The sequence below is a fragment of the Pteropus medius genome, unplaced genomic scaffold (genome assembly GCF_902729225.1).
Source record: "Pteropus medius unplaced genomic scaffold, Ma_sr-lr_union100, whole genome shotgun sequence".
In the NCBI taxonomy this organism is placed as follows: Eukaryota; Metazoa; Chordata; class Mammalia; order Chiroptera; family Pteropodidae; genus Pteropus; species Pteropus medius.
The window spans coordinates 19,692,210-19,719,547 of record NW_024350319.1 but is presented as its reverse complement, the minus strand read 5'-3'; the positions used below and the strand labels follow the sequence as shown (position 1 = coordinate 19,719,547).

General features: G+C 37.6%; 1 protein-coding gene across 1 annotated transcript in view; it reads right to left on the bottom strand.

Moving 5' to 3' along the window:
• Nucleotides 1-8,883: 8,883 nt before the first annotated feature.
• Nucleotides 8,884-27,338, bottom strand: part of LRRC8C (leucine rich repeat containing 8 VRAC subunit C) — a 67,863-nt gene continuing 49,408 nt past the window's right edge. The window contains exon 3 of the mRNA XM_039838784.1: nucleotides 8,884-15,396. Within this exon, the coding sequence (XP_039694718.1) occupies nucleotides 13,123-15,396 (2,274 nt within the window). The 3' untranslated portion in view covers nucleotides 8,884-13,122. The remainder of the gene's footprint in view (nucleotides 15,397-27,338) is intronic.

The window sequence follows — 27,338 nt, the reverse complement described above, 5'->3', positions numbered from 1 at the left end:
TTCATTTTACTTTCTTGCCATAAAACCTTAGATTACATCATAGATTACATCAAACCTTGGAAATAGCTATGACTTGTGACTGAGGATGTGAGTAGAAGTACAGATGGTCTTTACCTTAATTAGAACCAGGACTGGTGATAAACTATGAGAAGAAAATTTTAATTTAGTAAGGACAGAATTGGGGTGGTGCCGGCATTAGAATAATTAACATTTTAGTACTTCTTGGGAAGTTGCTGAAAAATATGTTTCCTTATTATAAACAGAGGCTGGAGAGTTTATAGTAACTTTCCCAAGGTCATATATCAGGTAAATAGATAGAGAGGATTCAAATGCTCTTTGGATTCCAGGGCCTGTGCTGGAAACATAGGTCAGATCTAGATTGTGGTGGATCTTGAAAGGCAGGCTAAGGTTTATAGACTGTATAAAGAAGACAGTGGTTGACATAAAGACAGACTCATAGATCAATGGAACAGAATAGAGAGCCCAGAAATAAACTCATGCCTACACGGTCAATTAACCTATGACAAAGGAGGCAAGAATATACAATGGAGTAAAGACAGTCTCTTCAATAAATAGTGTTGGGAAAACTGGACAGCTAGCTATATGCAAAAAATGAAACTAGGCCACTTGCTTACATTATATACAGGAATAAATGTGACATGGATTAAAGACTTAAATGTAAGACCTGAAACCATAAAACTCCTAGAAGAAAACATAGGCAGTAAACTCTCTGACATTGCTCTTATATTTATAATATTTTTTTTTGGATATGTCTCCTCAGGCAAGAGAAACAAACAAACAAAATAAACAAATGAGACTATATCAAACTAAAAAGTTTCTGCACAGCAAAGGAAATCATCAACAAAATGAAAAGATAACTTACTGAGTGAGAGAAAATATTTGCCAATGATGCATCTGATATGAGGTTAATATCTAATGTATATAAAGAATTCATACAACACCAAAAAGAGGAATGATTCAATTAAAAAATAGGCAGAAGACTTGAATAGACATTTCTCCAAAGAGGACATACAGATGGCCAATAGACATATGAAAAGATGCTCAATGTCACTAATTACCAGAAAAATGCAAATTAAAGCCACAATGAGATATCACTTCATAACTGTCAGAATATTTATCATCAAAAAACCAACAAAGAACAAGTCTTGGCAAGGATGTGGAGAAAAGAGAACCATAGTGCACTGTTGGTGGGATTGTGAATTGGTGCAGCCACTATGGAAAACAGTTTGGCAGGTCCTCAAAAATAAAAAAATAGAACTATCATATGACCCAATGATCTCATTTCTTGTATTTATTCGAAAAAATTCAAAACACTAATTCAAAAAGATACATGCATCCCTATGCTCATTGCAGCATTGTTAACAATAGCCAAGATGTAGACGCAACCTAAGTGTCCACCAATAGATAACAGATAAAGAAGAGGTGGTACATACAATGAAATATTACTTGGTCGTAAAAAAGAATGACGACATGGATGGATCTAGAGCGTATTATGCTAAGTGAAGTGAGTCAGTCAGAGAAAGACAAATACCATATGATTTCATTTACATGTGGAATCTAAAAAAAAATAAATAAATGAACAATCAAAATGGAAATAAAGAGAACAAACTGAGGGTTGCCAGTTGGGAGGCGGGTTGCGAGGGCTGGGTGAAAAGGTGAAGGGATTAAGAAGTATAAATTGGCAGTTATAAAATAGTCAGGGGGATGTAAAGTACAGAATAGGGAATATAGTCAATAATATTGTAATAACTATGTATGGTCAAGGGGAATACTAGACTTATTGGGGTGATCACTTTGTAAATTATATAAAGAAATGTCTAATCACAATGCTGTACACCTGAAACTAATATAACATTGAATGTCAATTATAATTGAAAAAAACTTTTTAAAGAAGACGACAGTGGTAAGGTTTTTGATCAGAGGGGCAATAAAATCAGTTATACATTGGAGAATTAGTCTAGCAATGGAGAAGAGGAGAGAGAGGATGGAAGGATGAAAGATGAGAGGTTTGTGGGGATATCATTTAAGATAGGAGGCTGTTGCCTTTACAATAGTTATGCTTAGATGAGTTTTCCTCTCAGACACATCTCATAACTTTGAGATGACAGGAAAGTGGAACTGTGCGGAAGACAACTGGCGGTAAGAGGTAGAGGTAGAAGTCTGGGAGTTGTTACAGGAAGCCTGCAGAGTTAGCCCTGAAAATAAATGAGATCACTAAGGTCTCCGGGAGGGATAAAGGGGGACAGAGGGCAGAGAATCAAACTTAGGAATTTGGCATATTCAGAGGGAAGGAGAAAGGCAGAGAATTTTGAGGAACGCAGGAGGCATAGTCAGGGAGGTCCAGGTGAGAGAAACAACTTGTAACAGGCTGATCAAACAAGTTATCAGTAGATACCAGAATTCCTCTTAGGGGATGAAAGTGTGTCGAGAAAAACTTTGATAAACTGCCAGGACGAAAGCAGTGAGAGCCAGGAGGTAGACAGGAGACCAAGAAACAAGAGAGAAAGTTAAACTGCCCTGCCTTGAGTGTGAGGAATTTGAGATCAGGATTGTGGAGCAGAAAAAAGATGGGGCTAGGAGAGGCAAGACGCGGGGGGCTGAATAACTCTGGAGACAGCCTGAAGGGCTTGCACCACACGCGGCTTTAAAGTAATTTGCCTGGCTCTCGTGAAGGCTCTGCTGTCTCTCCAAACCTTCGTTAAAGTTTCTAAAATACGCAAAAGCCTTGTGAGTGTTGGGGGAAACCAACGAGCAGGGCGGATTCATCTTTCAGGTACAGAATGGGGTCCGAACACGTGGAATGGTAAGGTGATGAGGGGAAGGCATTCCATAGAAACAGAAGTTCAGAGCAGTGGCCTGAAAACAGGAACACATCAAAAATTGTGAAAGCTTGGGGAGGAGATGGGACTTCTCAAGATCACTGAAGGGGGAGTATAGCCAATGTCATCTAAATTTTAAAAGATGTTCAGATTCCAGCTGACATCTGTGGTACAGCCTTATTGTGGAAGATGTGCTACTAAGTTGTTATTCTTGCTGGATGAGCTAAATATCTTGGTGGACTTTATAAGAGTGAACATGAGGGAGAAGAGCCCTCAGTGAGTTGGTTTGAAGATTTACTAGGCTGGTGGGAGAACACTGATCTTAATGCAGCGTTACATAGACTCAGTTCACATGAGCTGTAATAGGGCAGGCTGCCCAGCTGCGAGTCATTCATTTAAGTTGTCTTCTGGAGAACATCTCTGAGACTTTTTTGGTCCCTTTGCTTGTGAGTAATTGTTTCCTAGAAAACTTTTTCAACCCCTAAATGTTCCCCCTGAGCTAGAAGGATGGGAACTATCAGAGATGGCAAAGCAAGGGATCGAAGGTGTCATTAGGCTGTGGGGAGGGGGCAGGGAGCTAGAGCACTGGGCAGACTCCTGGATAAGAACAAAAGCTGAGGGACTTGGCTAAGGCGCCGCCCCAGGTCTCTTCATTTTTCAACAGAGATGCTGATGAGATTTTCCTCTTAATCATTTGTATAAATTACAGACTAGGGGTGTGTGCATTTGTTCAGACACATGTGTCTCTGAGCAACTTAGGACATTTTGGCTGATATTGGGAGGAGCATATGATAGTCAGATAAAATTTGTGAAAGAACCTACTTTAAACCCTGTCAAAAGTTAATGATCTAAAAATGCGATTCAGTAAAATGAAATGATGGCTTTCAGTTTCAGTTATTTCATTAACAGCAGTTCTACCAGGCTCTCCTAGCTTGCCAAATATATTAGGAACAAAGAGGTGAAAAAAAAAACACTAGTTTTCTCAATTTTCTGGTTTTCTACAATAACCGCTAGATATGCTGAAAGATTGTTTGAAATTTGTGTTACTTGGGCTCTATGGATCCTGCATTTCTTATCTACAATTGCTAGTAAATATTAAAGAGTCAAAGAGAGATGCTGTCCAATGTTTGAAGAAGCTGGTGTGAATAGTGTGACAGATTGTATTTTTCACAGATGGCCACAATGTTTCCTGTCTCACATATCCTTCTCATAATGTAACATTGATACTCCTCTCATTGAAAGATGAGGTCTGTGTCCCCTTTCCTCTGCCCCTAAACTGGGCAAGATTTATGACTGCTTCAAGAAATAGAGTGAGGCAGAAGTGATATATGAGACTTTCGAGGCTGGGTCATGAAAGGTGAGGCAACAGTCAGTCTAGTCTCTCTGTAGGAATAGTCACTTTGGAGCTCTATGTTATTGCGTAAGGTCTCTGACCACCCCGAGGCTGCCTGCTGTGAGGAAGCCCGGGCTATGTGGAGAGGCCCAGCTGAGGTTCCAGCGGACAGCCAGAATCAAGTGCTGGACGTGGGAGGGAAGATGCCTCCAGATGATTCTAGCTCCCTGCTCTTGAGTCTTTTCAACTGAGGTCCCAGACATTGTGGAGCAGAGATGATAAGCTGTCTTTGTTGTGTCCTGTCCAAATTCATGACCCAAAGAATCTGAGAGTGTAATAAAATAGTCGTTTCATCCTATTGAGTTTTGGGTGGTTCGTTACATGGCAAATGTAATTGGAACAGATATGAAACCAAGAGCCCTATTCAGGTCTTGAGTCCTCCTGAGCTATTTTGTTGGAGAGTTAGAGCTCCCTAAAGCACTCTGAAAACCTCTGACTAGCCGATCTTCAGGGATCTAAATTTAATGTTTCTAATAAACATGGTGTGTAATAGCTTCATCAAGAAAGAGAAACATATTGCCCAGTGTTACGGATTGAATTGTATCCCAACTAAAGATGTTAAGTCCTGACCCCAGCACCTGTGGGTGTGACTTTATTTGGAAAAGGGGTCTTTGCAGATGATCTGAGTTAAGATGAGGTCATTAGGGTGGGTCCTAATCCAATGTGATAGTGTCTTTATAAAAAGGGGAAGTTTGGACATAGGGATAGACACTCATAGGGAGAATGCCATAAAAAGGTGAAGGCAGAGATCCAGGTGATGCATTTACAAGCCAAAGATCACCAAAGATTGCCAGCAGACCACCAAAAGATAGAGAGTTCTGGAACAGACTGTCTCTCGCAGCCCTCAGAACATCTTCATCTAGAACTGTGAGACAATAAATTTCTGTTTGTCCTGCTTGTAAGCCACCCAGTGTGTGGCACTTTGTAACAGCAGTCCTAGGAAAATAGCACATCCAGGAAGCAGTTTGAACAGGGATGATGGCCCTTCACAGTTTCAAGGCTCTCAGTGAATAGTTAGGTCTCTTGTTTGACTCAGCAATATTTTTTCAGAGTCCATGTCATATAAGTCACAATGGGAAGCACTTTAGGGAAATCTAAATATAAATAAGGCTTGGTTTCTGCACTCACTGGGCCTCCAACTCTGGAAGGAGAGATATGATAGTTCCTAAAATAACCTTGGTACAAGTGATAAGTGCCCTAAATAGAGAGGCAGGTAGAAACTGTTAGAGAAATTATAAAGTTTTATAACTTTTTAAAAATCTCAGTGATCTTAACAAGTAGAGCCAAAGTTAGATTTAGATGGACAGAACTGAAGATAGAGGAGGCATTTATATGAATATCGAATACTCTATGGTTCCCGTCTTATCAATTCAAGCAGCACAGAGCAAGTGTCACTCCTTTGTTGCCAGGCCTATCTAAAGCACTATAATGGTTTACTATGTTGTAGTCAGAGCTATTAAGAATGCCATTATCAGCATCTACCAAAGATTTTGGAGTCAACTCTCAGACATTTCTGATGCAAGTGCTTGATCAGATTTATGATTAAAACACTCAGTAGTCATTGGCAGTTTCTTTTAAAAAAAACAAACTTTTATTTTTATATTTTAGCAGTTTTATACTTAGCGAGTTAGGGAAAGCTATCTAAAAATAATTGTCTAGCTGATTTGCTGCATTTGAGATTTAATTATTTTGACATTGTCATTGATAGAATTTGAAGGGCAACAAATCAGCCTAAATTTTAGAAAGTGCATTGAGCATCTTTTATCAGGAGGCTCCCTGTTAAGTGTAGGGGTCCAGAATGAATTTCTCAGAATGTGCCACCCTGGCATGTAGATTATTTCAAGGTGAAAACAATTAAAGCCCAACAAACTCAAGAAGAGATTTTTACCTGCCTGAGAAATCCAGATAGAAAAACCTGCTGTGGGAAAGGGGCCTTAGCAGATTCACCTTAGCATATATGAATTAAATGTGGCAGACAGGGAGAAACCAGCAAGGTCTGCCCGTTAGATTCCCCTTTGTGTCCCATTGTTTCTAGGTGGCCAAGAACTTACTACATGTTTGCTCTTTCTCATCTGCCTGTTAATTTCCTGCTTTCCCCTGGAAATCTTAGACCCCTGCCTCTGTCTCCTTAGCCCAGAGTGGCATATTTGTGTCTTTGGGGCTTTTATACCTATAGAATCCACTTATGTACAACATAATACATTTGGTCACTTTTTCCTGTTATTCTGTTTTATGTTAATTTATTATTCTAGCTAGAAGAACTTAGAAGGGTAGAAGGCAAATTATTTTTCTATCCCCACATAAGCAAGTCACGCTTCCATTTCCCACCTCCCCTCAACAAACAAATGGAAAAGTCTTATGTAATTTAAATCAGGTATTTAACCCCTATGGCATTCTTTATATTTCCCATTTGACAGCAATTCAGTTTGAGAAGTTATCTGGATTTAAAATATTTATGTAGTTGTATGTTTAGACTGAGCTACTCCCATTGAAGCGGAATCTCTGGTTTTCAATTTCATGAGCATGAACTCATTTTAAACACTTCCTCATAAAGGCTGTCAACATCCTATCTTTGCTCCTAGATGTAGAGAACAACTGAATCCGTTAGCATGCTGATATTGTTAAGGCTCGGAATGTGACTACCCAGAAAGTCTGAGTCATACTACCAGGGGCTAGTACCTGGGGAGAGTTAAAAAATATCCTGAATAAGTAATAAGTCCTGAATAAAGTCTTCCTTATCACTTTAACAAATGTCAGAATAAATTTTTCTTTAACACTGTAAGAGATTATTGATGTAGATGGTCTTTCAGGTTTTTGTTGAGCTTGGCTACATCATACTTTTCATAGAGCAATTTAAGTCACTAAGAAATATAATTTATTTTAATGCAATGGGCACAAACAGAACTCAACAACTATTTCACAAATTCATAGGCATTTGTTCTTCAAAACTACAATGACTATACTTTCATGTTTTTGCATTTGTTTTAGTTACTCTTGGATTAAATCAGCCTGAGATATTCAAAGCTGTCCAAATGTTATTTGGAGCATTATTTTAACAAATTATTCCACGCAGTCTTTGTGAAAGTAAGGGAATCCCAAGAATCTTAGCAAATCAAATCGAAGAAATGTTATAATTTTATTTCTACATCATTATCGCTGCTGGGAACTTGATTTTTTTTTTTTCTTAGAAGAGCTGTGGAGGACATATAAAATGCAAAACTTGTATGTTGCCTCTTTTGTGTCACTTTTTCCAAGATCTATATTACCTCAGACTACTCACAGGAATTGAACCATTTTTTTAATGATGTTGTTTAGAGTTACTTGATTTGAAATAAAATTCCTTAAAGGATTTTTAAAAAATAAAGTCCATCTTCTACTTGTTCCCAAATTTTATAACAGAATAATCTATGAATCAAAATCATCAGAATAGCCAGTTCATTTAGACGTTTGACAATAATACCATTGCCTAACGCTGTGTCTTTTATGCAAAATATTCAAACTCTGTGATAAGTACTTTATCATTTATAGTATGCCTGATCATGTTTATTTGCACTACAATTTGTTCACATATGTTTAAATGTGAAATCTAAAGTATAACCTGTATTCAAAGATTTACACAAAAATGCAGCTTATGAACAGTTTTCCACTTTTTTCCTATATGGATATTTAGGAAGATGTACAAACTTACTTTCAGAAAAACACAGGCTGTAGTATGACTAGGTAAGTACCTCCCTAACTCTAAACTTGGCTTTAGTGACTTCCTTCTTCACATACTTTTCCACCCAAACCAAAATGCTTATATCTTGCTAGCCGACAATAAGTAACTGAATCAACATATTTAATTTCATTGTTTATCTTAATATTCTGCAAACATGAAAGGACCGAAAGATGGAAGGGCGAAAGGTGGCAGCGGACAGAGCACTGACTGCAGTGCACTGACATCACCAGATGCTTCTAATCTATTGCATTTCTCAGCTCTCGTCTCCAATATTTCTCCAGAGCTCTCAGTCACTCCCTTCTAAGTTTCTGATACACACATTTGCATGGCCTCTCTCACCACACTCATAATCCTTCTTCATCTTAACAGTCCCTCAAAGGACTATCAGTTCATTATCAGTAAAATAACTGAGCCATAAATGACTGTAGAAAAATATGTAAAATCACAATTTAGCTTTGAAAGTTACCTATTACAATTTTCTTATGTATAAGTGGCATTCAAAATTTTCTTATAAAGGGCTTCCCTAAGCCTGGAGTGTATTGTGGTTAAGTAGGAGAGGTCTCCTAGCTATGCAGAACCATTCTGATTCCTGTATGTAACTACAATCCCTATCACCAAGTATTTACTGAGAGCTGGGCTGGGCAGCAATCGTGCAATCTGATCTGGCAAATGCACAGAAATTGCACTGTCGATTATATATTTGGGCACTAATTACCCAAATGAAACTCCAGGGGCACCTTGGGTAGATGCAGTACAGTGAATGAAGGAAGGAAATAATTAGTCACCATCGCAGAAACTGCTAAACACAAAGTGAAAGAATGCATGCAGCCCATTTCCTGCCAAGTACAGGGAGCCTTAGTAACGGAACATGCAAAACTACAACAGAAATGCAAAAGATAAACAGGACTTCTCCAAATTAATAAGGACAAATCTCAATTTTAAATAACAAAAAGACTTTATTTTTTATTCCTATGTACTATGTAGCCAAATAACATTAAGACATTTTATCATGAATTTGCACGATGACAAATCAACTTTTAAGCATTTTCTTGACAGTCTTAGAGATTTGCCAGCATTTGACACAATCTGCACACATACAGGCGGTGAGAGAAAACAAGTGGCAGAAGGAAAACTGAGAGCACATAAGGCATTGAGTTTCAAACCCAGTAAAAATATTCATGAAAAGAGGCAAGATGAGGCAGGAGAGGGAAAGATATTCGGCAGAAAGCAAATTATACTACATTAAAAACCATGTGTAGGAATTGTTAATATGGCTAAGAAATTAGGGTTTTCCAAGTTACACACCCCTTGTCGAGGTCTTCTGATTAAAAAAAAAAAAAAAATCCTTGGGGCAAGAGACCCTCTTCCCTCTTCCTAAAATGAGCTTAAGGATGTTGCCTTTGTCAGTGGATGGCTTTGGAAGGCGGAGCGAGAGTGGATCCTTGGTGTAGAAGGCTGGTACAAAACTGTATTAGAAGCATGTCGCTGCGGCCTAACTCTAAAAACTCAGTGGCAGGTCTGGTTGAGACTATCCAAGCTTTCTTGTAAAGTGTCTGAATAGACAAGGAAAGATGACAAAATCCCCCTCACCACTGACTGTGCTGTTTTGCTAACTTCAGGTTAGTATGGATCCCTACCCTGAGTTACTGAGATCCTGCCCAAATGTGAACTGTTTGAATAGCATTATCACATTCAGTATTAATAGGAAAATCTGAATTGAATCTTAGTCTCTAAATACAAATTGAAATTATATTGGAATTTGTCTCCTCTATCTGCTAAGTACTGCTGACAGTTTTCATAAAGATGGATTATGAATGTTCACTGTTTAAGTAAACATATCATTACTATAGATCAGGCATTTGGTATGAAATTAGAGAGTAAAAGAAACTATTTAAAAATGGACTTTTCTTACAGTAGAATTAGGGAAATAAATAACAGCAAAACTCCTCTTGGGGGAAATGACAAGAAAAGATATAAAGATTTTTGTCTTCTCAGTATCAGAAATCATGAGAGCATATTGCAAGAATTTGCACTTTCCTCATCTCAAGTAACCCAAGGAAGATTCTAGGTTGTTCAAGCCCCTCTCTACAAAGATGGCTTGAGAAACAGATAAGGAAGGAGTCACTTCTAAATAAACAAAATACTCCTTGCAGGCATATTTTCCATGCTTTTCTGAAAAAAGCAGGATGCCATGTAAATTGTTAGAACTCCTTAAAATAGCTCTACGGGAAATGCAATGGCAGGGAACAAAGTGGGTGAACAATAAGAAGACTTTACAATTGTAAATAACAGGTTTCACTGTATCCAAAAACTTTATATTAAACGTGTGTGTTAAATATAAAACAAAATGAAAACTCAACACATAACTAGTTTTCCGAAGCATGGTCTTTTTAGGAGAGTCCCACTGGTATACACTTATATGTTCTGTTTCAACCAGACCATCAGCCAGACTGTTCTACACTTAACCATTAAAACTGACCAAAAAGCATACCCGTTATGGTCTTCAAGCAGCCATAGGAGTTATGAGTACATATGGTGCTTTTATATACATATAGCAGTTTTTCATGAATCTGATATAGGTTGGAGAAATAGAGCTAGTCGTTCATTTTTAGCAAAAGCACTTGTCAAATACAGAAAGGGTAAACATTCTTTTTATATGGAGTTGATCCGTTAAAGAACCTTAGAAAAGTCAGCAGTTTATTTACCTGAGTTTCCCATTTAAAGGCTAAATAGTAATTGAATACTTTATACTTAAGAATGTGAACAAAATCTACAATATTAAAAAGGGCCACTCAGAAAATTTAGATTTAAGATAATGTTTGAGTATTTTGAATTTTTATAAAGTCTAATAGAAACATCTATGAATTTTCCTTTTTAGGTAAAAAATAAAGTCATAGAATAATACTGATTTATTGGATGCTATTTAGAACATAGGTTAAGGGTAAGCCTGAGAAATCATTAAGAAAGTAAATCAAATTCTTCTGAAGGTTCGAGCAAATTGTTTATAAGTGATAAAAACTAATTATTAGTGACTTACTTCACTTATGAACCCATATGAGATTATGAGCCAACACCAGATAAAGACTTAAGCATAAATATAATTTTTAACCTGATAGATCCCTTTTGAAGGGTGATATAGAAAATAACTATATATTTTATACAGAAAAAATAGTACACTCAGTGTTTTACCAGTAGTTATCTCAGTTTACCTTTCAACAGGGTATTTTGTTATGCTCAGCTATGAACAGTCTTCCAGATTTTTGTTTGTTTTGTTTAAAACAGATAGAGCTATGTTTCTAAACACAGCACATTATTCAAAGTCAGGATCCTAACAGTATTCTAGAACTGAATATTTTATCCTATAAGAAATATAACCACGTTACTATTTTAAACGTATCGTATCAATTCCAGGTCAAAATAAATCAGCTTTACAAAATCACCAATCTAACACTTTAACACAGGGCAGAAATAGTGAAGCACTTTGGTTTACATGATTTGATTATTAAATAAATGAAAAGCCTCTCTTTACCAAATCCTTCAACCTATGATGTATCGTAACATTTAAAACACAATCGAGGTACATATATCTGCTGAGTAGTTCTTGTAGTTATATTCCATATATGAATCAAAGCAGCACTAAGCAAAGTCACCGGGATCAAGGAGTAAATTTTAAAATCATCTTCCTACTTTCTCATTGTTAAGTCACAGAACTTTCTTAGATGAGACTATGGCTTGGAAAATGGTCAATGTGATTTGGTAAATAAAGCAAAATTCCATAATCAACAGTACTGGTCCTGGATTGAGGACACAAATAGTGTTTTTATTTTCCTGTTCCACGTCTTAATAATTAGTGAAAATTTTTGCCCAAGATTCATACTATGATGAATCTTTAAGTACAAAGACAAATGAAAGCTCTGCTGACCATCAGGCAAAGATTATTGCCAAGTGAAATCCATTTATCAATTTATTCACATTTTTTAAAAAAGTAACAGAACCATTTTATATGAGATACTTATTTTAAGCTAATAAGAGCAGAGTTCCTGTGCTCGCATCACTAGCAATCGCAGACTTGAGGAAAATTGATTAATATATATATATATGTATGTATAAATGGATTATTTTGTGCAACAGGCAGAATTTGAATAGATTCCACTGCCACACTGCCTGACTGGCGTGCACCAGCTCTCTAAATGCTTTAGTAGTGAAATTTTTTCCATCTGATGTATCTACATGTAAAGATATCAAAGATGATTAAATTACTCAAACCAGGCTTGTAATTTTATGATTTTAAAATTTAATTACTTATCTTAATTAAAATAAATCTAGCTTCTGTAAGGTTGTTCACCAGTACTACATGGCTACATTGAAATTAAAGGTATGGGGGTCCTCTGTATTTAGTTTTTAAATATTTTTAAATGTTGGTAAAAATGGAAATCAATTGAACTATAAGTGGCCAATTCAAGCATGCCAACTATAGAAGGTTATTGTCTTTACTCACTTACAAAATCTTTGCCTACAGATAACTTTAACTGTCAGGTGTATGAAATCACATAATTTAGAGTTCTGCTGGAGTTGGGAGGAAAATTAAAAAATAATAGTCTGTGACAATGCACTTATGTGAATTTAAACTCCAAAGGAGAGTTTTCTATAGAATGAAGGGCTTGGCCAATGGAGAAGGCAGCTGATATTAAAAGAACTAGCACAGATTCCTTGGTATACACACAGTGACAACAAAAACAAGGAACCGTACAGGTGTAAACAAGCTAGAAATGACCTTGGCAAAATGTCTTCATCTATTTAAAAAATACCAAAATGCATGCAACCTAAAATTCCCTCCCTATCATAAGAATGAACTGGAAAAAAAAAACAAAACAAAACACAAACAAAACAAAACAAACAAAAAAAAACAGATGGAACCATCTGTTTCTGTCAGTAGAAAACAATAATAGATACATTAGGTTCCAGGACAAATAAAACTTTAAAATATTAATACTGAAAAAATACAATTAAATTTTTATTAAAAAATACATACTCCTTACTCAATCTTTGTGTACATTTGTTTCATGTGAAAAGAAAAAAAAAACTAAAATAGGAAAGGCATTAAGACTACCTAATTACTTATACTGTATTTGGTAGAAGCATGTTTCAGTCAAACTTTAAACAAAAATAAGTTATTCTGTTTTCATTTGCTCCCGGACATCAGAGGGCAGAGTTTCAAACAGAGCATCTTCCACAACTAAACCAGCTCTCTTCAGAGCTCGACAGTCACCCAGTTCAGGAGGGAGGATTTCAAAGTGATTGCCTTTAACATCTAAGTAGGAAAGGACTAGCAAATTTCCAATTTTCGGTGAAAGTACCGATAGGCTGTTTTTTCCAATCTTCAGAGTTTTAAGTTTCTTGCAGAAATAGAGTTCATCTGGAAGGCTCTCCACTTTGTTACAAGTGATGGAAAAATACTGTAAACTTTGTAGAACTCCAATTTCAGGTGGGATAAATCGAATGTCATTGTACGATAACTCCAAGTATCGGATTTTGTTGCATAGGAAGAGGTGGGAAGGCAGCACCTCTATTTTATTGTGACTAAAGGACAGACGTTCCAGACTGGTGAGTTTCTTTATATGCTCTGGGATATAGGTGATGCTGTTATGCCACAGTTTTAGCACTGTCAACTTTCTCAGGTGTTGGAAACTAACAATTTCTTCTATAGATTTCAGATTATTTTCCTTGAGGTCCAATTCCTGGAGGCTGAGCAGGCTGAACACAGCATGAGGAATGCGCTCTAGGTCACAATGGACCAGTTCCAGCTCTGTCAGATTGGTCATCTTCTTCAGATTGTTGAGCATCACCAGCTTGGTGCCATCATTATGTATGCACATCTTCTGGAGATGGCTGGAGACATCGACCACTGCCTGAGGAATTTTGGAAACGTTGCTTTTGATAGAGAGAATTTTAAGGCTTTTGAGATCACGCAGAGACTCAAGGGTGACATTTCTGGAAATATCGTGACTTAGAGAGCCAACCAGGTAGAGCTCTTCCAGATTCCGGAGTCCATACATCCAGAGAGGCAGCTCCCTCATATCATCAAACTTGACGCTCAAGACTTTGAGGTTTTCCTTCAGGAAAGAGAGTGCCGCGCTGTGGATTTTGACCGAGCACTGGTGTAGAGAGAGCTCTTGGAGATTGTCTAGCTGCGCGATGGTGGCTGGTATCATTACATTCTTAATGATCTCTAGTTTGAGAGACTGCAACTCGGTGATTTCAAAAACAGTGTCTGGAAGGCCAGAGAGCATGATAAGAGGCAACTCCAGCCGGTTATGGGCATTTGTCTGTAGCTTCTGCCTCAGTTTATCGGGAGTCCACTCATTATTTAAGTTCAGCTGCTTTAATTTGTTTTCACTCACTTCAGACAAGAACACTGCAAATCTCTTGGAATACAAAGGGTCGTACTGATCTATCATATGGAGCATAAAAGCAAAGTCATTTTTCACATCCGGAATATCATCAATTCCAGTCTCCTGTCGGACATACTCAAAAGAGTACTCCCTTAGAGAACGGTAGAACAGCCAGTATAAGGTGTAAAGGCACGTCAACCCGTAGATACTTACAAAGCACAGGTAGCAAAAGGAGAGTTTGGAGAACAAGTGTGCCATGGTATGATTGCATGAGAAGTTTTTATATCCGGTCATGTCCTGAATGTCAACGTTACAGTCCACTGTAAATTGAACTCTGGAAACCAGGGCACTATTATACGCAATGATGATTAGGAATTTTATAACCTTAAGTACAGTCTGGCGAACATACATAGCATATAATATATCACCTTCTTCGACATGCAGCCTGAACTTCTTCACCTTCTCAAATAAGGCCTTTGCTTGCTCCCCTTCCTTCTTATCCAGAGCCCCTGCAGTGGATTTGTCAACCACAAACTTCTCAGGAATCGATTTTAACGACTGAGAGTTGACCAGGCTGCCTTCTGGGCCAGACTGAATGGTGTTGGACCTGCTCATGTTGTTCTTCCTGTTGTCCTTCTCTTCTGAGTCCTCCCCGGACACTTCTGATAAAGCACGTGTGGTCCAAGGAGAGTCAAAACACTTCCCCAGGATAGAGATGAAATGTTCTATTTTGGAGCTGGAGCCAGGGAACTTGAACCAAAAGTTGCTGCAGAGCATGAAGACCAGGGTATGGATAAGGACAAGGTAAGGGAAATACTTGGCATACCAGTGGAGGGCTCGCTCATAACACATCTGGTTTATAAAACTGTACTGCTGAAGGTCCAGATCTGTCTTTAGTCCTTTCATTTCCACGGTGGCGGGGTTAGTCGGGGATGGTTTAGGTGGAGGCAGCGGGGTGGTTCCGGCAACTGCTTGAGAGGCATTCGAAACGGACGAGTGGTTCTGAGAAGGTTGAACTCTCTTCGGAAGGCAAATTATCTTGTCTTGCATGACCTGAAACAGAAATAATATTTCCAAATTATATTATTCAAAGAGCTTTCATAATAGCATTAGTGCAAAGAAAGCAGCAATAACATCCAATAAATGTCCATTTCCTTTGTCTGGAGAATAAAATGTTCAGTTCCAGCATCAAGATTTTATTCTTAGCCCACATGTTGGAAAAATGAAATATATGTCTAAGTGATGACATAAGACAGCAGTTTTGTTAAGTCATAGAACAATTCATGACAAAATAAATATTTAAAGAACAGTCATGAATTTTTTTAAATTTTGCATTTTTTTTTCCCCTCACTGGAGGCTGGGAGAATCAGTCAGTCACGGGTCTGGGAAGTATATCCCTTTATCAGGCTCAATCTTGAATTGGATGGCTCCCAAGAGTATATTAGCTTGTGTACGAGAAAAGTAAAAGGACTGGAAGGAAGAAACATGGAAGAAATTTCTGACTTTATCATTTCCCCTTTCTTTTTACCCATATCCTGGACTACATGCATAGATGAATGTGAGCAGCTTTAATATGAAAGAAATTTATTAAGCTTTTACAAAAAAAAAAATTCTTCAGAAAGAGGCGAAAGAATATAGTACTGTTCAATAGTAAAATAATTATATATTAAATTGGCTGGTTTTTCATACAAAATATTACATTGAAAACTTCTATCCCTCTACCAACCCTTCAGTTTGCTAAGAATATTAAGCTGTAAAAATGTCCAGAAGTCTCATAAGATTGCAATTTGGGTAAGAGAGAATGTATCCTTTTTGAAGATTAGGTAGTACGAGGCAGAATACACCTTGAATCAATTGGAGGAATCATCCCCAGAAAGAAGTACATGTAAGTGGAATTCTTTGAACAATAAGCAAACAGTTCAGAGGAGGAATAATAACCAAGGAATTGACAGCAATAACATATGGAATGAATAATGTAGAGAAAGTCTACTTGTACCTTAAAATATCAAATGGCTGGAAATTCACAGTGTTTAGTGATTCTGCAACAGCAAAACGTTTAGTTATTTTGTAACACCAAAGTCCTTTATTTTGATTAGAGAAGTAGAAACTGAGTTTATTGCAAAGTGGACTGCTAGGGCCCAGACAGAAATATAAAGTTTGACAATGGTGTGGACAACCAACGCTTAGTAGAGGGCCTGATACATATGAGATCACCAGTATATATTTGCTGAGAAAGTGAATAATTCCAGAACTGGTACTTCCAGTTCAGAGTTGCATAGATCTGGGGGTGGACTGTACCTCTCCTAGGGATGACGATAAGGATAGTGATTATGGTGATGACATCAGCAAACTTCTGTTGTGTTTAATATACAACTGACTTTTATTCTAAAAGTGTCATGGGTATTAATTCTTTTAATTGTCACCTTAACTCGATGAGGCAGGTACTCTTATTATTCCCATTTCACGGATGAGAAGACCAAAACACAGAAAGGTTAAGTAACTTGCTAACGTTATCTAGCCCAGGCCTCCTGGACCCAGAGCCACATTCTTATGTTATTTTATTGAATTTCTAGGATTAACCCAAAAAGGTCCCAATCTGACTCTCCTAAATTACAAATCACGTTATACAAAGTATTATTGTTTTAGGAGAAAAGTTCACTTCTTCCCATAGCAGAAAACAATGAAAAAATTAGGTTAAGAGAAGAGGGGGAAGTTTCGCCACAAGATTTAGAAAAGCTCTGTCCTGGAAGATAAAGCAGGGGGCAATTACTTATTATGTAAATCAAAAGAAGGCAGAGAAGAATAACAAATGTGATTTCATTCAGAGGGTTCAGTGGCTACAGAGGTGTGAAAATTGAGCAGTGGTCTTCAAATATTTTTATCACTTACCTGTATCAGAGAAAAAATGTTGAGTCATGCCCACTCAGTATATGTATGTTTATTCATAATTATATTCAGAAAGGACTGTCAATTCTTATGACAAATATTAGAAGAGCTTAATTCCTATCCCGTTAAGATAAATATAAATAAAAGTTTTAATTTTTTTCTCATGTTTCCATGGAGTATTCTTCATATATCTTGGGAGTCAAGCATTCTATCATGGAAACCCCAGGAACAGAAAAGAGGAGGAGAAAGCCTAGACAAATGCCAGACTATCTTGAAGGAATATAAAAGAGAAACAAGTAAGAAGTTCAGTGTTTGTGTCATGTTCTGGATGTTTTCCCATTTGGGGTCTCATTAAATGCTTCCACAATCTGAGAAATAGGCAGAAGGTCGGGGCTGGAGACCAGCAGGGAAAGAAGTGCTTCCCTGAGCACCTTCCCCAAGAGTGACACCTCTGAGCTAATATGCTAATACGACATTGTTAGTGGCATGTTGAAAATACAGAAGAATGGTGTGAAAGCAAGATCACTGAGAAGGTAAAAAGTCAGGCACCTTTTAAAGGTGCTAAATCTGCCAAGCAACCAGGCAGGATCATTACTGTCCCCGCTCCCAGCCTTTCCACAGGCTAGCTCCTAATGGCGGAAGTCGACAGACCTCTGGAGCTTGGCTGGACAGGTTCAGGTTATGCACTGTACCAGGGTGCCCAGCTAACAGGCAAGTATGGGTTGTAATCCTGCTTGGTTCTATTCTCTCAACTGTATGCCCTAGGGCTATGGCCACACAGTGGGGATGCCTTTTTATATTCTGCACCAAGGTGCCTGATCGGCTACAGCCTGCCATGCTAGGGAGGCAGGTCATATTCTCCCCATTCTATAGAAGAAGAAATCAACCAAAGTTCAGAGAATTTAGGTAAGTTACTTGCCCAAGTCCACATAGCCAGAAAATGATAGAGCAAGAATTTACACCTATCTTGTCTACAGCCTGGTATTCTTCCATCACTCCACACAGTCTCCTCGGTTCACCAAGTTTCTGCTGGGATGCCTTTACAGAGAATGGCCCAGCGTAGGAGGGTAAAACACAGCCGATCTCCAAGAGTTTCTTTTACTTTCAGCCTTCTGATGTCACAGTTTCTCTTTCAATCTTCATGAAGATATATTTTTTAAAATGTGCCCAGTTAAATCCCAGGAGGGTAAAGACAGTGATCTATTTTCCAGAAGCTGTAAACTACTCAGAACTGAGCACAGAGTAGGAAAAATACTAGAATTTAGTCATGAAGAACAATAGCTGCTCATGCTGCTGAGAGAACATAGTAAGGAGCTTCCAGAGAGATGCAACTCAGAGTAGAATTCCCAAGGAATGTGCTGGCAAGTTGTCTGATCTAGAATTATGAAAAGGAATCGGGTGGGTTATGGAGTTCAAGGATAAAGAGTGTGAAGATTTAAACAGTAAAATAGCCGCAGGAGAGGGAGGAAGTTAGTTATCCTCCACGTGTAATGGAAACAGTATTTCTGAACACAAGTTTCAGAACTGGGAGAAGGATCAGTATTTTCAAAGGTATAGTAATAAAGTGAAAGAAGACAAAAAAAAAAAAAAAAAATAAGGCAGACAGAATCCTAAAAAAAAAAAAAAAAAAAAAGGAAAGGTGTTTTTTGTGGAATCTTTATAAATAACAGCAGCTTGTTAAGATCTTAAAAGTTTTTGTTCTGCTCTTTTGAGGTTTGCCTAATTACACCTACAAAGCAGGTCCTCAGCAATGCCATTTCACTCAATTGTGTTTCACTCATTGTGTTTCATTCAATGACATCTCATTATAATGTTGACGAGATGCTGTAGGAACTTAACTCTTACTTATAGCAATTAGCCTATGGTAAAATTGGTTTCCTATACATTATTTCACTTGAAGTCACGGGACATATAGGTGATGACAAGTACCTCACTTACTATACCTCACTTTTTTTTTACCTTTACCCAGTAATTTAAACATGAGAGTATAAATCAAGCCTTAAAGAAAGGCTGCAAAACCACTTTCGAAGAAATAATTGTAGGGTTCCAAGCTGCTATTGCAGGACCAAGGGAGAGTGCTTGGGGAAGGAGCAGAGAGAAAACCCCCGCACCCACCCCATTCTATAGAACACTGAGGCTGAGACCATCACCAGCTCGTACACACACACGTCACAATGAGAAGGAATTCTACCATTTTCTTCTAGGGAAACCCTGAGACTGCCTTTGGAGGAAAAAAGGCTTGAGACAAGAGCTGCATGGTTTGTTCATGGAGGGGGAGGGAGAGGAGGGAAAAGAAACTGGGAAGAAGGAGAGAATAAATTTTGAAAGCAAAATGAACAAGAGAATCTGACCCAAAATATAGGAAGGTGGGAAAGTTACTATCCTAAAAGTGAATATGAGGATAATTCTTGAATGAAATCATCTATGTTAAGGAAAATATCTAAGTTCGTTTGGGAATGAGGAAAGGGATACAGAAGGTGAGTCACTGCGAGCAAAGGTCACACGAAGCCAAGGCAACAAGGATGGCTAGACTACGTCTATATTGGAAGGAATAGGCCTGGAAGGAGGAGCAGGTGAGTCAGCAGAGCAGAGAGGGGAAAGGATTGAAGGAAATAGGTCAAGCAATGTGGTGGGAGGCTGGAGTATATACTCATTATTTCTATTTTGAGATGTAAATGCCTTTCGATCTTCCCCAAACCTTTGGTAAAATCTGCTAAACATACACACACATCTTATGAATGAATTTTGTAAAAATCACAGCAAAAAGGGACTAAATTTCATCCTTAGATCAAACTGTACAGACAGGGAAAGTTTGCCCAGGATGGTAAAAATCTATAGCTAAACTGTTTCCATGGAGACAGGAACTGGGATCACGAGAATGCCTGAGTCTGCTAGAACTTCAAGAGGGTCATGGCCTGGAATTTGACCCAATATCTCCTAGATCTGAAGGAGCAGCTGACATTTAGGTGACAGAAGTATATAAAATGCTTCTCTAGTCTTTACAACCAAAGTTGCTGGAGAAATAAAAAAATACATGTAAATTCGTTCCATGATTGTGAGAATATCTAGGTGATATTTCTGCAAAAGAAACTCTAGGGTTGCCAGGATTGGAGAAATGGGCTCACTAAAATTTGAGTTCATGAATTCTCGTTTGCAAATTATTCTGAGATAGCACAAAGTGTTTCTGAGGAAAAAAAAAAAAAGGAACTCAGCTTCCTTAATTCAGGGGTCAATGAACTAAACTGAATTTCCTGCTTTTGCTTTCTAAGGAGATGTTTTTAAGAGAAACAGTGTGAAAATTCAAGCTTCCTTCAACCCATCGAAATCATACCTTGAAATACTGTTCAGAACTAGGAAAAGAAATTTTTAAAGATGTCATTGCCAAATTTATAACATCAAATCGATGCATTTTTAAGTGGAGTATGTGCATACTTTATCACATATTCAATTATCTTGCATGGTTAATGCAAATTAGGGACGTATAAAACTAATTTTCACTGCTTTAAATCATTAATGTTCATGATCTTTGTATGATCTATCTTTGATGATGATTATTTGATTCTCAGTCCTTTGTTAGAATCATAACATCCATTATTACATGTAAACATAAGATTTACTTAATTCAGGCAGTTTCCAGAAAAGTACTACAGTGAAAAGCAGAACCCAAGTTGAAAAAGTTTCATATTTGCATGAATGAGACACCAGAGGGCTGAGGTTAAAACAAAACAACAAAACAAAACCACTTAGGTTCAGAAACAGTGCTTGATATAACAAAGATAGAGTAACATAAATAAGGGCCAGCTTATCTATTACATGCCAAAGGTATAAATGACACAAACGCAGGTGGTGTAGGACATGTAGAACATAAGTGCTGAGTAGTTTTGAGGGTGTACTCAGGGAAAGTCAACCATTTTGGAGGATCTACTATAGGTTAGCTATTATGTTAGAGATCCCAAGAAAGATAAGCCCTTCAAAGTCAAGCATAGGACAAAGACAACTAAATCAGTAATTAGTGTGGTGCTCAAATTTGGGCTTGCTTTTCACAATGAACTTTATAATCAACTTCGCTAGAAAAAAATCTTGGTGGTATTTTTATTGGGATTACACTATATTTATAAATTAATTTTTTGAAGAACTGACATCTTTATGGTGTTGATTCTTCCTCTCCATGGTGTGTTTCCACTTGTTCACATCTAATTTTGTGTCTTTCAGGAGTGTTTTATAGCTTTCTTCACATAGATGTTGGACATTTATTGTTATGTCCCCAAATTTTATTTTTCCTATCATAAATGTTTTTTTTTAAAACACACTTATTTTTAACACAGAAGGTAGAGTCCTCCCTTAACCTTTCCCTATTTCCGTGTAGTTCCTTAATAAGCCCTGATGAGTCTGGTGTATGCTCTTCCAGATCTAAGTCTGTGCAGTTACATATTTATGACATATAAACACAGGAGACCTTCCTTACTATATGTATTATTCCTGCACCTTGAGCTGCTCACTTTCAGAATATGTCTTAGAGACCTTAACACATTAGCACACAGGCATCTACTTCATTCTAAGGACCACAGAATTACAGAGTGAGGCTGTGCTGTAATTTATTAATCATATTCCCATGATGATGTGCATTTAGGCAATTTTTCTATTAAAACCAGTGCCAGTCTCAAAAAATTACATGCTGCCCGATTTTACACAGCAATCTGTAAAACAGCACATAGAGTGACAACTAAGCACTCGACAGAGGTTCACTGCCAAGGGTCTGCACCAGGGAATTCCTTGGGGTGTTAAGATTTTTCTATATCCTGTGGTGGTTACAAGAATTTATGCATGTTTTAAAACTCAAATATAGATCTTGTTTTGATACAGAGTGCATTCTTGAAGATGGAAGGGCTAAATGCTCTACAATACTAACACTTTTCCACCAGGTTTCTGTTTTTTCGTATCATTAATTTTTTTAGCTGTTGTATGGATTTAAAAAAAGGAAAATGAATCACTTCTTTCTTTTCACAAGTGAATTTAATCTATTACGTTATTTTGCTCACTCATATTTAAATATCTACTAATATTTGAGTTTATGTGTTTATTTTTATAAATACCTTTCCTTCCTTTTTCATCACTTCTATTGCACTGATGACGTTTTCCATATTTTCTATTTCTCATCCCACCTCAGCTGGTTAGAAAGGTGTAAACTATTTCTATAATGCGAACTGTATTTCTTTAATAGAGATTATAGAGGGTATCTATAATTTCTTAAAATATACGCATTTAAAGATTTTCAGTAACCATTCCCCCTTCTGAGCATGTTTTGACTACCTACTGAACTACTCCATTTTGTTGTTCCCAGAGTTTGTTTCAGCTTCCTTTTGAAACATTTTTTTTTTTAACAATCTATAGTTGATTGTGATTATTTATAGACTTATTAAATCATCATGTGCTCACTGGTTTTCTTAGATCCTATATCTTCTCCCTGGGTTAATTTTCCTTTTGGTTGAAGTATATCTCAATTATTTTAATAAGGTTCTATGGATAGGAAGCTCATATACCTCTATGTCTGAACATGTCTATATTGCATTCATTCTTGAATAACAGTTTAGTAAATTATAAAATTCTCTGTTGATAGTAGTTTCCCTTCAGCACTTTAAAATATCATTCTATTTTCTTCTGGATTATATTTTTGCTGATGAGAAGCCTACTGTCAGCTTGACTTTCTTCTTTAGTAAGCAATCTATCTTCATGGTAGTGTTTAGTATTTACCTTTCATCCAAGATCATCTAAGTTTCACTTTAATTTTGAATGTATGTGGATTAATCCTGCTCAACATCTGTAATAAGTATACAATTCTACAAAATGTTAGAAAAATCTCTTTAAACATTATTTTAAAAGCTGCTCTATCATTCCTTCCAATTTTTCTGCAATTACTATTAAATGTATGTTAGAGCCTTTGATTTTTCACTGGTGTGTGTGTGCTGACCTCTGGGTAAACTCAGAGCTCTTACCTAATACATTACTTTCTGCCACTGAGTGCAGTCTAGTTACTCGACCATGTTGATATTTTTAAATTCAGTGACTTTTTTATTTCCATGGCTTCTAAATTTTTATACCCATTTTCTCTTGTCATATCTACCTCCTTTTTTGTCTTTATCTCTTTGACCATTCTAAATATACTTAAACTTCGTTGTTTGTCTCAAAACTTAGTTTTACCTTAAGTGAATCGATGTTTCAACTGTTAGTTTTGTTGAGAGCCTTTCCTAGCACAGTTTTCTTCATGTGTCTGGATGTTAGGCTTCTTCTGAGAAGGAGATTGTTTTCCACCATCACCTGCCTGCTCTTCTGTGGTTTCCTGCACCCAATCCCCAGCCCCCAGTCCACCGCTAGGTTTTATCACAGTATTTTGATGTTCCACTGTGATGTCAGGATCTCACCAATCAAATCAGGGAGACAGTGGGCAGGCTGACTCAGTTCCTGGTTGGGAGGCACTCCAGATGCACGGTTTCCTCTCAGGCACCAGATCCAGCATCCAGTCAATCGCCATTCTTTTCAGCTTCCTTTTGGGAATGGGGGCTTTTGGCTTCAAACACTGACCAAGCTCTAGTCTCTTATCTTGCGTGGTGCATTCTTAGTTCCTTTTACTGGCAGGAGCTGAGCTCCTGGCTGCTACTGCCTACTTTTGGATGAAAGCCCAGAAGTTGCTTAGCCTCACTCAGTATTCCATTCGTGCTTCACAGAAATTTCTATCTTGTTTTTGAGGCCATGCATACATTTTTATCTCTTTTTATATTTTATCTATCATGGCTACATCCATTGAACAGAGGGAGTATTTTGAAGTGTAACACTTGCTTTACTATCTTTTCCTATCTTTTCCAGCAGAGTGTGGGTTGCATGTATTTTATTATAAAAATTACTCTCAAGACTAACACTATGAAGAATCGTCATTCCTTGGGTAGTGCCAAACAAGGTAAACCTGTAATGCCAAATTGCCCTCACCACCAAAAAAAAAGGGGAGGAGGGAGGGTTGTATACATCTCCCACTAATAGCATTATTTTCCTACAACCTCAACAATTAAATCCATTACTCTTTTTCTATGAACTATAAGCCCAAAATGATTTCTCCAGTTTAGACTTTAAATCATAAGTTATGACTATATTATCATTGAAAGAAGTGAGAAAATTTGCTGTGTATGATAAAACAGCTGGTTTCATTCCAATAAATTAACTTGTAATCCGAGGGTATTCTTTAGATTGTGGCTTATTCTTTAGACAGTGCTTTCACTTGATTATGGTAAGTTTGATTAAAAAAGAAAAAGTGAAGTAGAACCACAGAAAGGCAGGTGGGCCAATGTAAAGGTGATTAATTTTATCCGTTACCCTCCCCCTACTCCACAGATTCAAATACAGGTGGTTCCAAAGGGTACCAACCTGAAGCTGATCATCCAGATATGCCTCCAGTCTGATAAAACTGAATAAGTTATTTCTGCTGAGCTAAAAATGGCCTAGCAAGAAACAGATTTTAAAGACCTACTCCCCAGGGTTTGCTCATCAATACTAAGGACAGATCAAACTTTATCAACTAAAACTTATTGACTATCTACTATATGCTAAGCATCACAGGAAAGTCAAGGAGGCATAACCAAAGTTCTCAGTTCTAAAAGCACTTATAATTTTGTTGGAGAGACATGAATAGCCATATTGAAAGTCAAACAGGAGTGAAAACAAGGCAGAATTTACAACAAGTGAACGGTCTGGTAAGTACAATAAGAGCTTGGGCCTGGAGTGAGCAGTGAAGGCTTCATGGAGTAGGAGCAACTTCATTTGGGCCTTGAAGCTCCTGGGCTTGGATAGGTCACTGGGGGAGTGTGAGGCCAGAACCTTGTGATTTCCAGAGACAGGAACAAAAGGTTGCATTTGGGAAGAGCAAGGGGAAAGAATAAAAAGGTGCTGTCGCTCTTCCTTTCTGAGGTAGATCCACTTCTCCTAGGAAAAGAGATGAAGATGCAAGGGAAGGGAATTAACGTTCACGTCACTAAGATATCAGTTAGTGTATAAACTTAATCAACCATGTTCTCCCAGAAGCAAGGCGCCGGAAGACAAAGAAAGCATCTACTCTCAAGAGACATGAGATTTACTCTTATCAGTGACAGGATTAACTCTGAAGATGCAGATTTTGTTTCAAGGCTATGTACTGAAAATATCTGAGAAAGAAATGGAACTGAAAAGGCAGAGGAGATGGTTCCAACGGGGTGAACATCTAAATGCTTTCATTTTCAGTAAATGTCTTTATTCATAAGTCTTGCTATTCTCCAAGTCGAATACTTGCGTGTTTAGGGGCAATCACCACTGAAGCATGAAAACAGACACCCACGAGCATCACGAACACTGCATCACTCTCTTCAGCACAAACCAGGTCCTTGTCTCCAGGGGAAATGGAAAAGCACAACTGCAAGGGTGTGGCATCATTTCCTGCCTGCTGTGCACCTATTATCTTCTTTCTTTCTATTGATGTTTAAAATTTATGTGATGGACAGGAATTAACACCTTCTGTGTGGGGGAAGTTTAGACCCAGATGGTAAAGAGAGAGAGAGAGAGAAAAAAAAACAGTCTAAAGCAAACTGCCAAATTTGAAAGTGTTTTATTAATAAGCCCAAGCTGAGTAAAAAGTCTTTTTTAATTGGTTGGTCATTTCCCTAATAGCAACAGGAAAAAGAGAAGAAAGAAATCATACCCTAGCATCTCAGAGGCATGGAGTTGATGTCCTTAGAATGAGAGATTGGAAAGATGAACTGATTAAAGCTTGAATTTTTGAAGTTATGAATTCTCTCAGTGGTAAGGTATAACAATAGTACATTTGCTATAGGGCAGTGGTCTCCAACCTTTTTGTCACCAGGGACCAGTGCTCCGATGAGAATCTAATGCCTGATGATCTGGGTGGAGCTAAGACGGTGATGCTAGTGCTGGGGAGTGGCTGCAGATACAGATGAAGCTTCGCTAGCTCACCTGCCACTCACCATCTGCTGTAAGGCCCTGTTCCTAATGGGCCATAGACTGGCACTGGTCCATGGTCTGGGGTTTGGGGACCCCTGCTATAGGGTTCATCTATATATGATTAAAAACCAGACATCAAGCAAATCTTCTCGAATTAAGTAACATCAGAAAATTTTTATGCTTGAGGAACATTAAGTGCCATTAGTCTGGTAGAAGAATTGAACATTGAAAAACTTAGAGCATAATTTTCTGAGTCATTACTATACAGAAAAAGAATATACAGTGAAACAGAACTGGAGCAGTTTTTTAAGTCCTGATTCTCCCTGAGAAAACATAGTGTAATTGTCTATTTACTTATCATTTTACCTCCTAGATCAGCAAGCTCCTTAAAGGTAGGCACCATCTTTGTTGACACTACCTGGCACGGAGTAGGTATGCAGTAAATATGAGATAAATACTGTGCCCGCCCTCCCCAAAGGAAAACAAACCACAAAATAGCAAGTACACACATTTATAAAATCGGATGCCAGTGAACATCTGGAAATATTTGGCTTCTAGATCCTTTCCTCTGAGATGAAATATTTCATTTCACACATCATCCAAATTGCTAAGTGATGTCAGTCTAGAGATTCCTAAAGCTGAAGCTAAGGGCTGAATCACTTAAGATACACAAAGAGTGCCAGATTTGGAAGGCACTATCTCTTTTTTCCTAAGTAAAAAAGAGACCATCACATCTATATTAAGATCATGTGTACATTTTGTATTTCACTTAATAAAGGTAATTCTACTACTGTAAATATAGACATATTGACCTTTTTTCATGAGTAACAATCACTATACACACTATGAATGTTAATTTTTTTAACCCTTAGTGAGCCTAAGACTTTCCAGCCATAGAGGATGCTTTTATTTCCTGTATCTTAGTTGTATCTACATTGTGTCTTCTTTCTCTTCTTCTTTTGAGAAAAGATGCTCCAGGACACAAAAGGAATTAGAAAAAAAATTAATGAAAAATGTGGGAGTGAATGAGATTCAAAATTGTTTTCATTTTGCTTCATGGCATTTTTTCCCCCATAAGCCAAGTGGACTAGCGAATTATCTGACCCATGACAACTTAAGACTTAAGTGGAAAG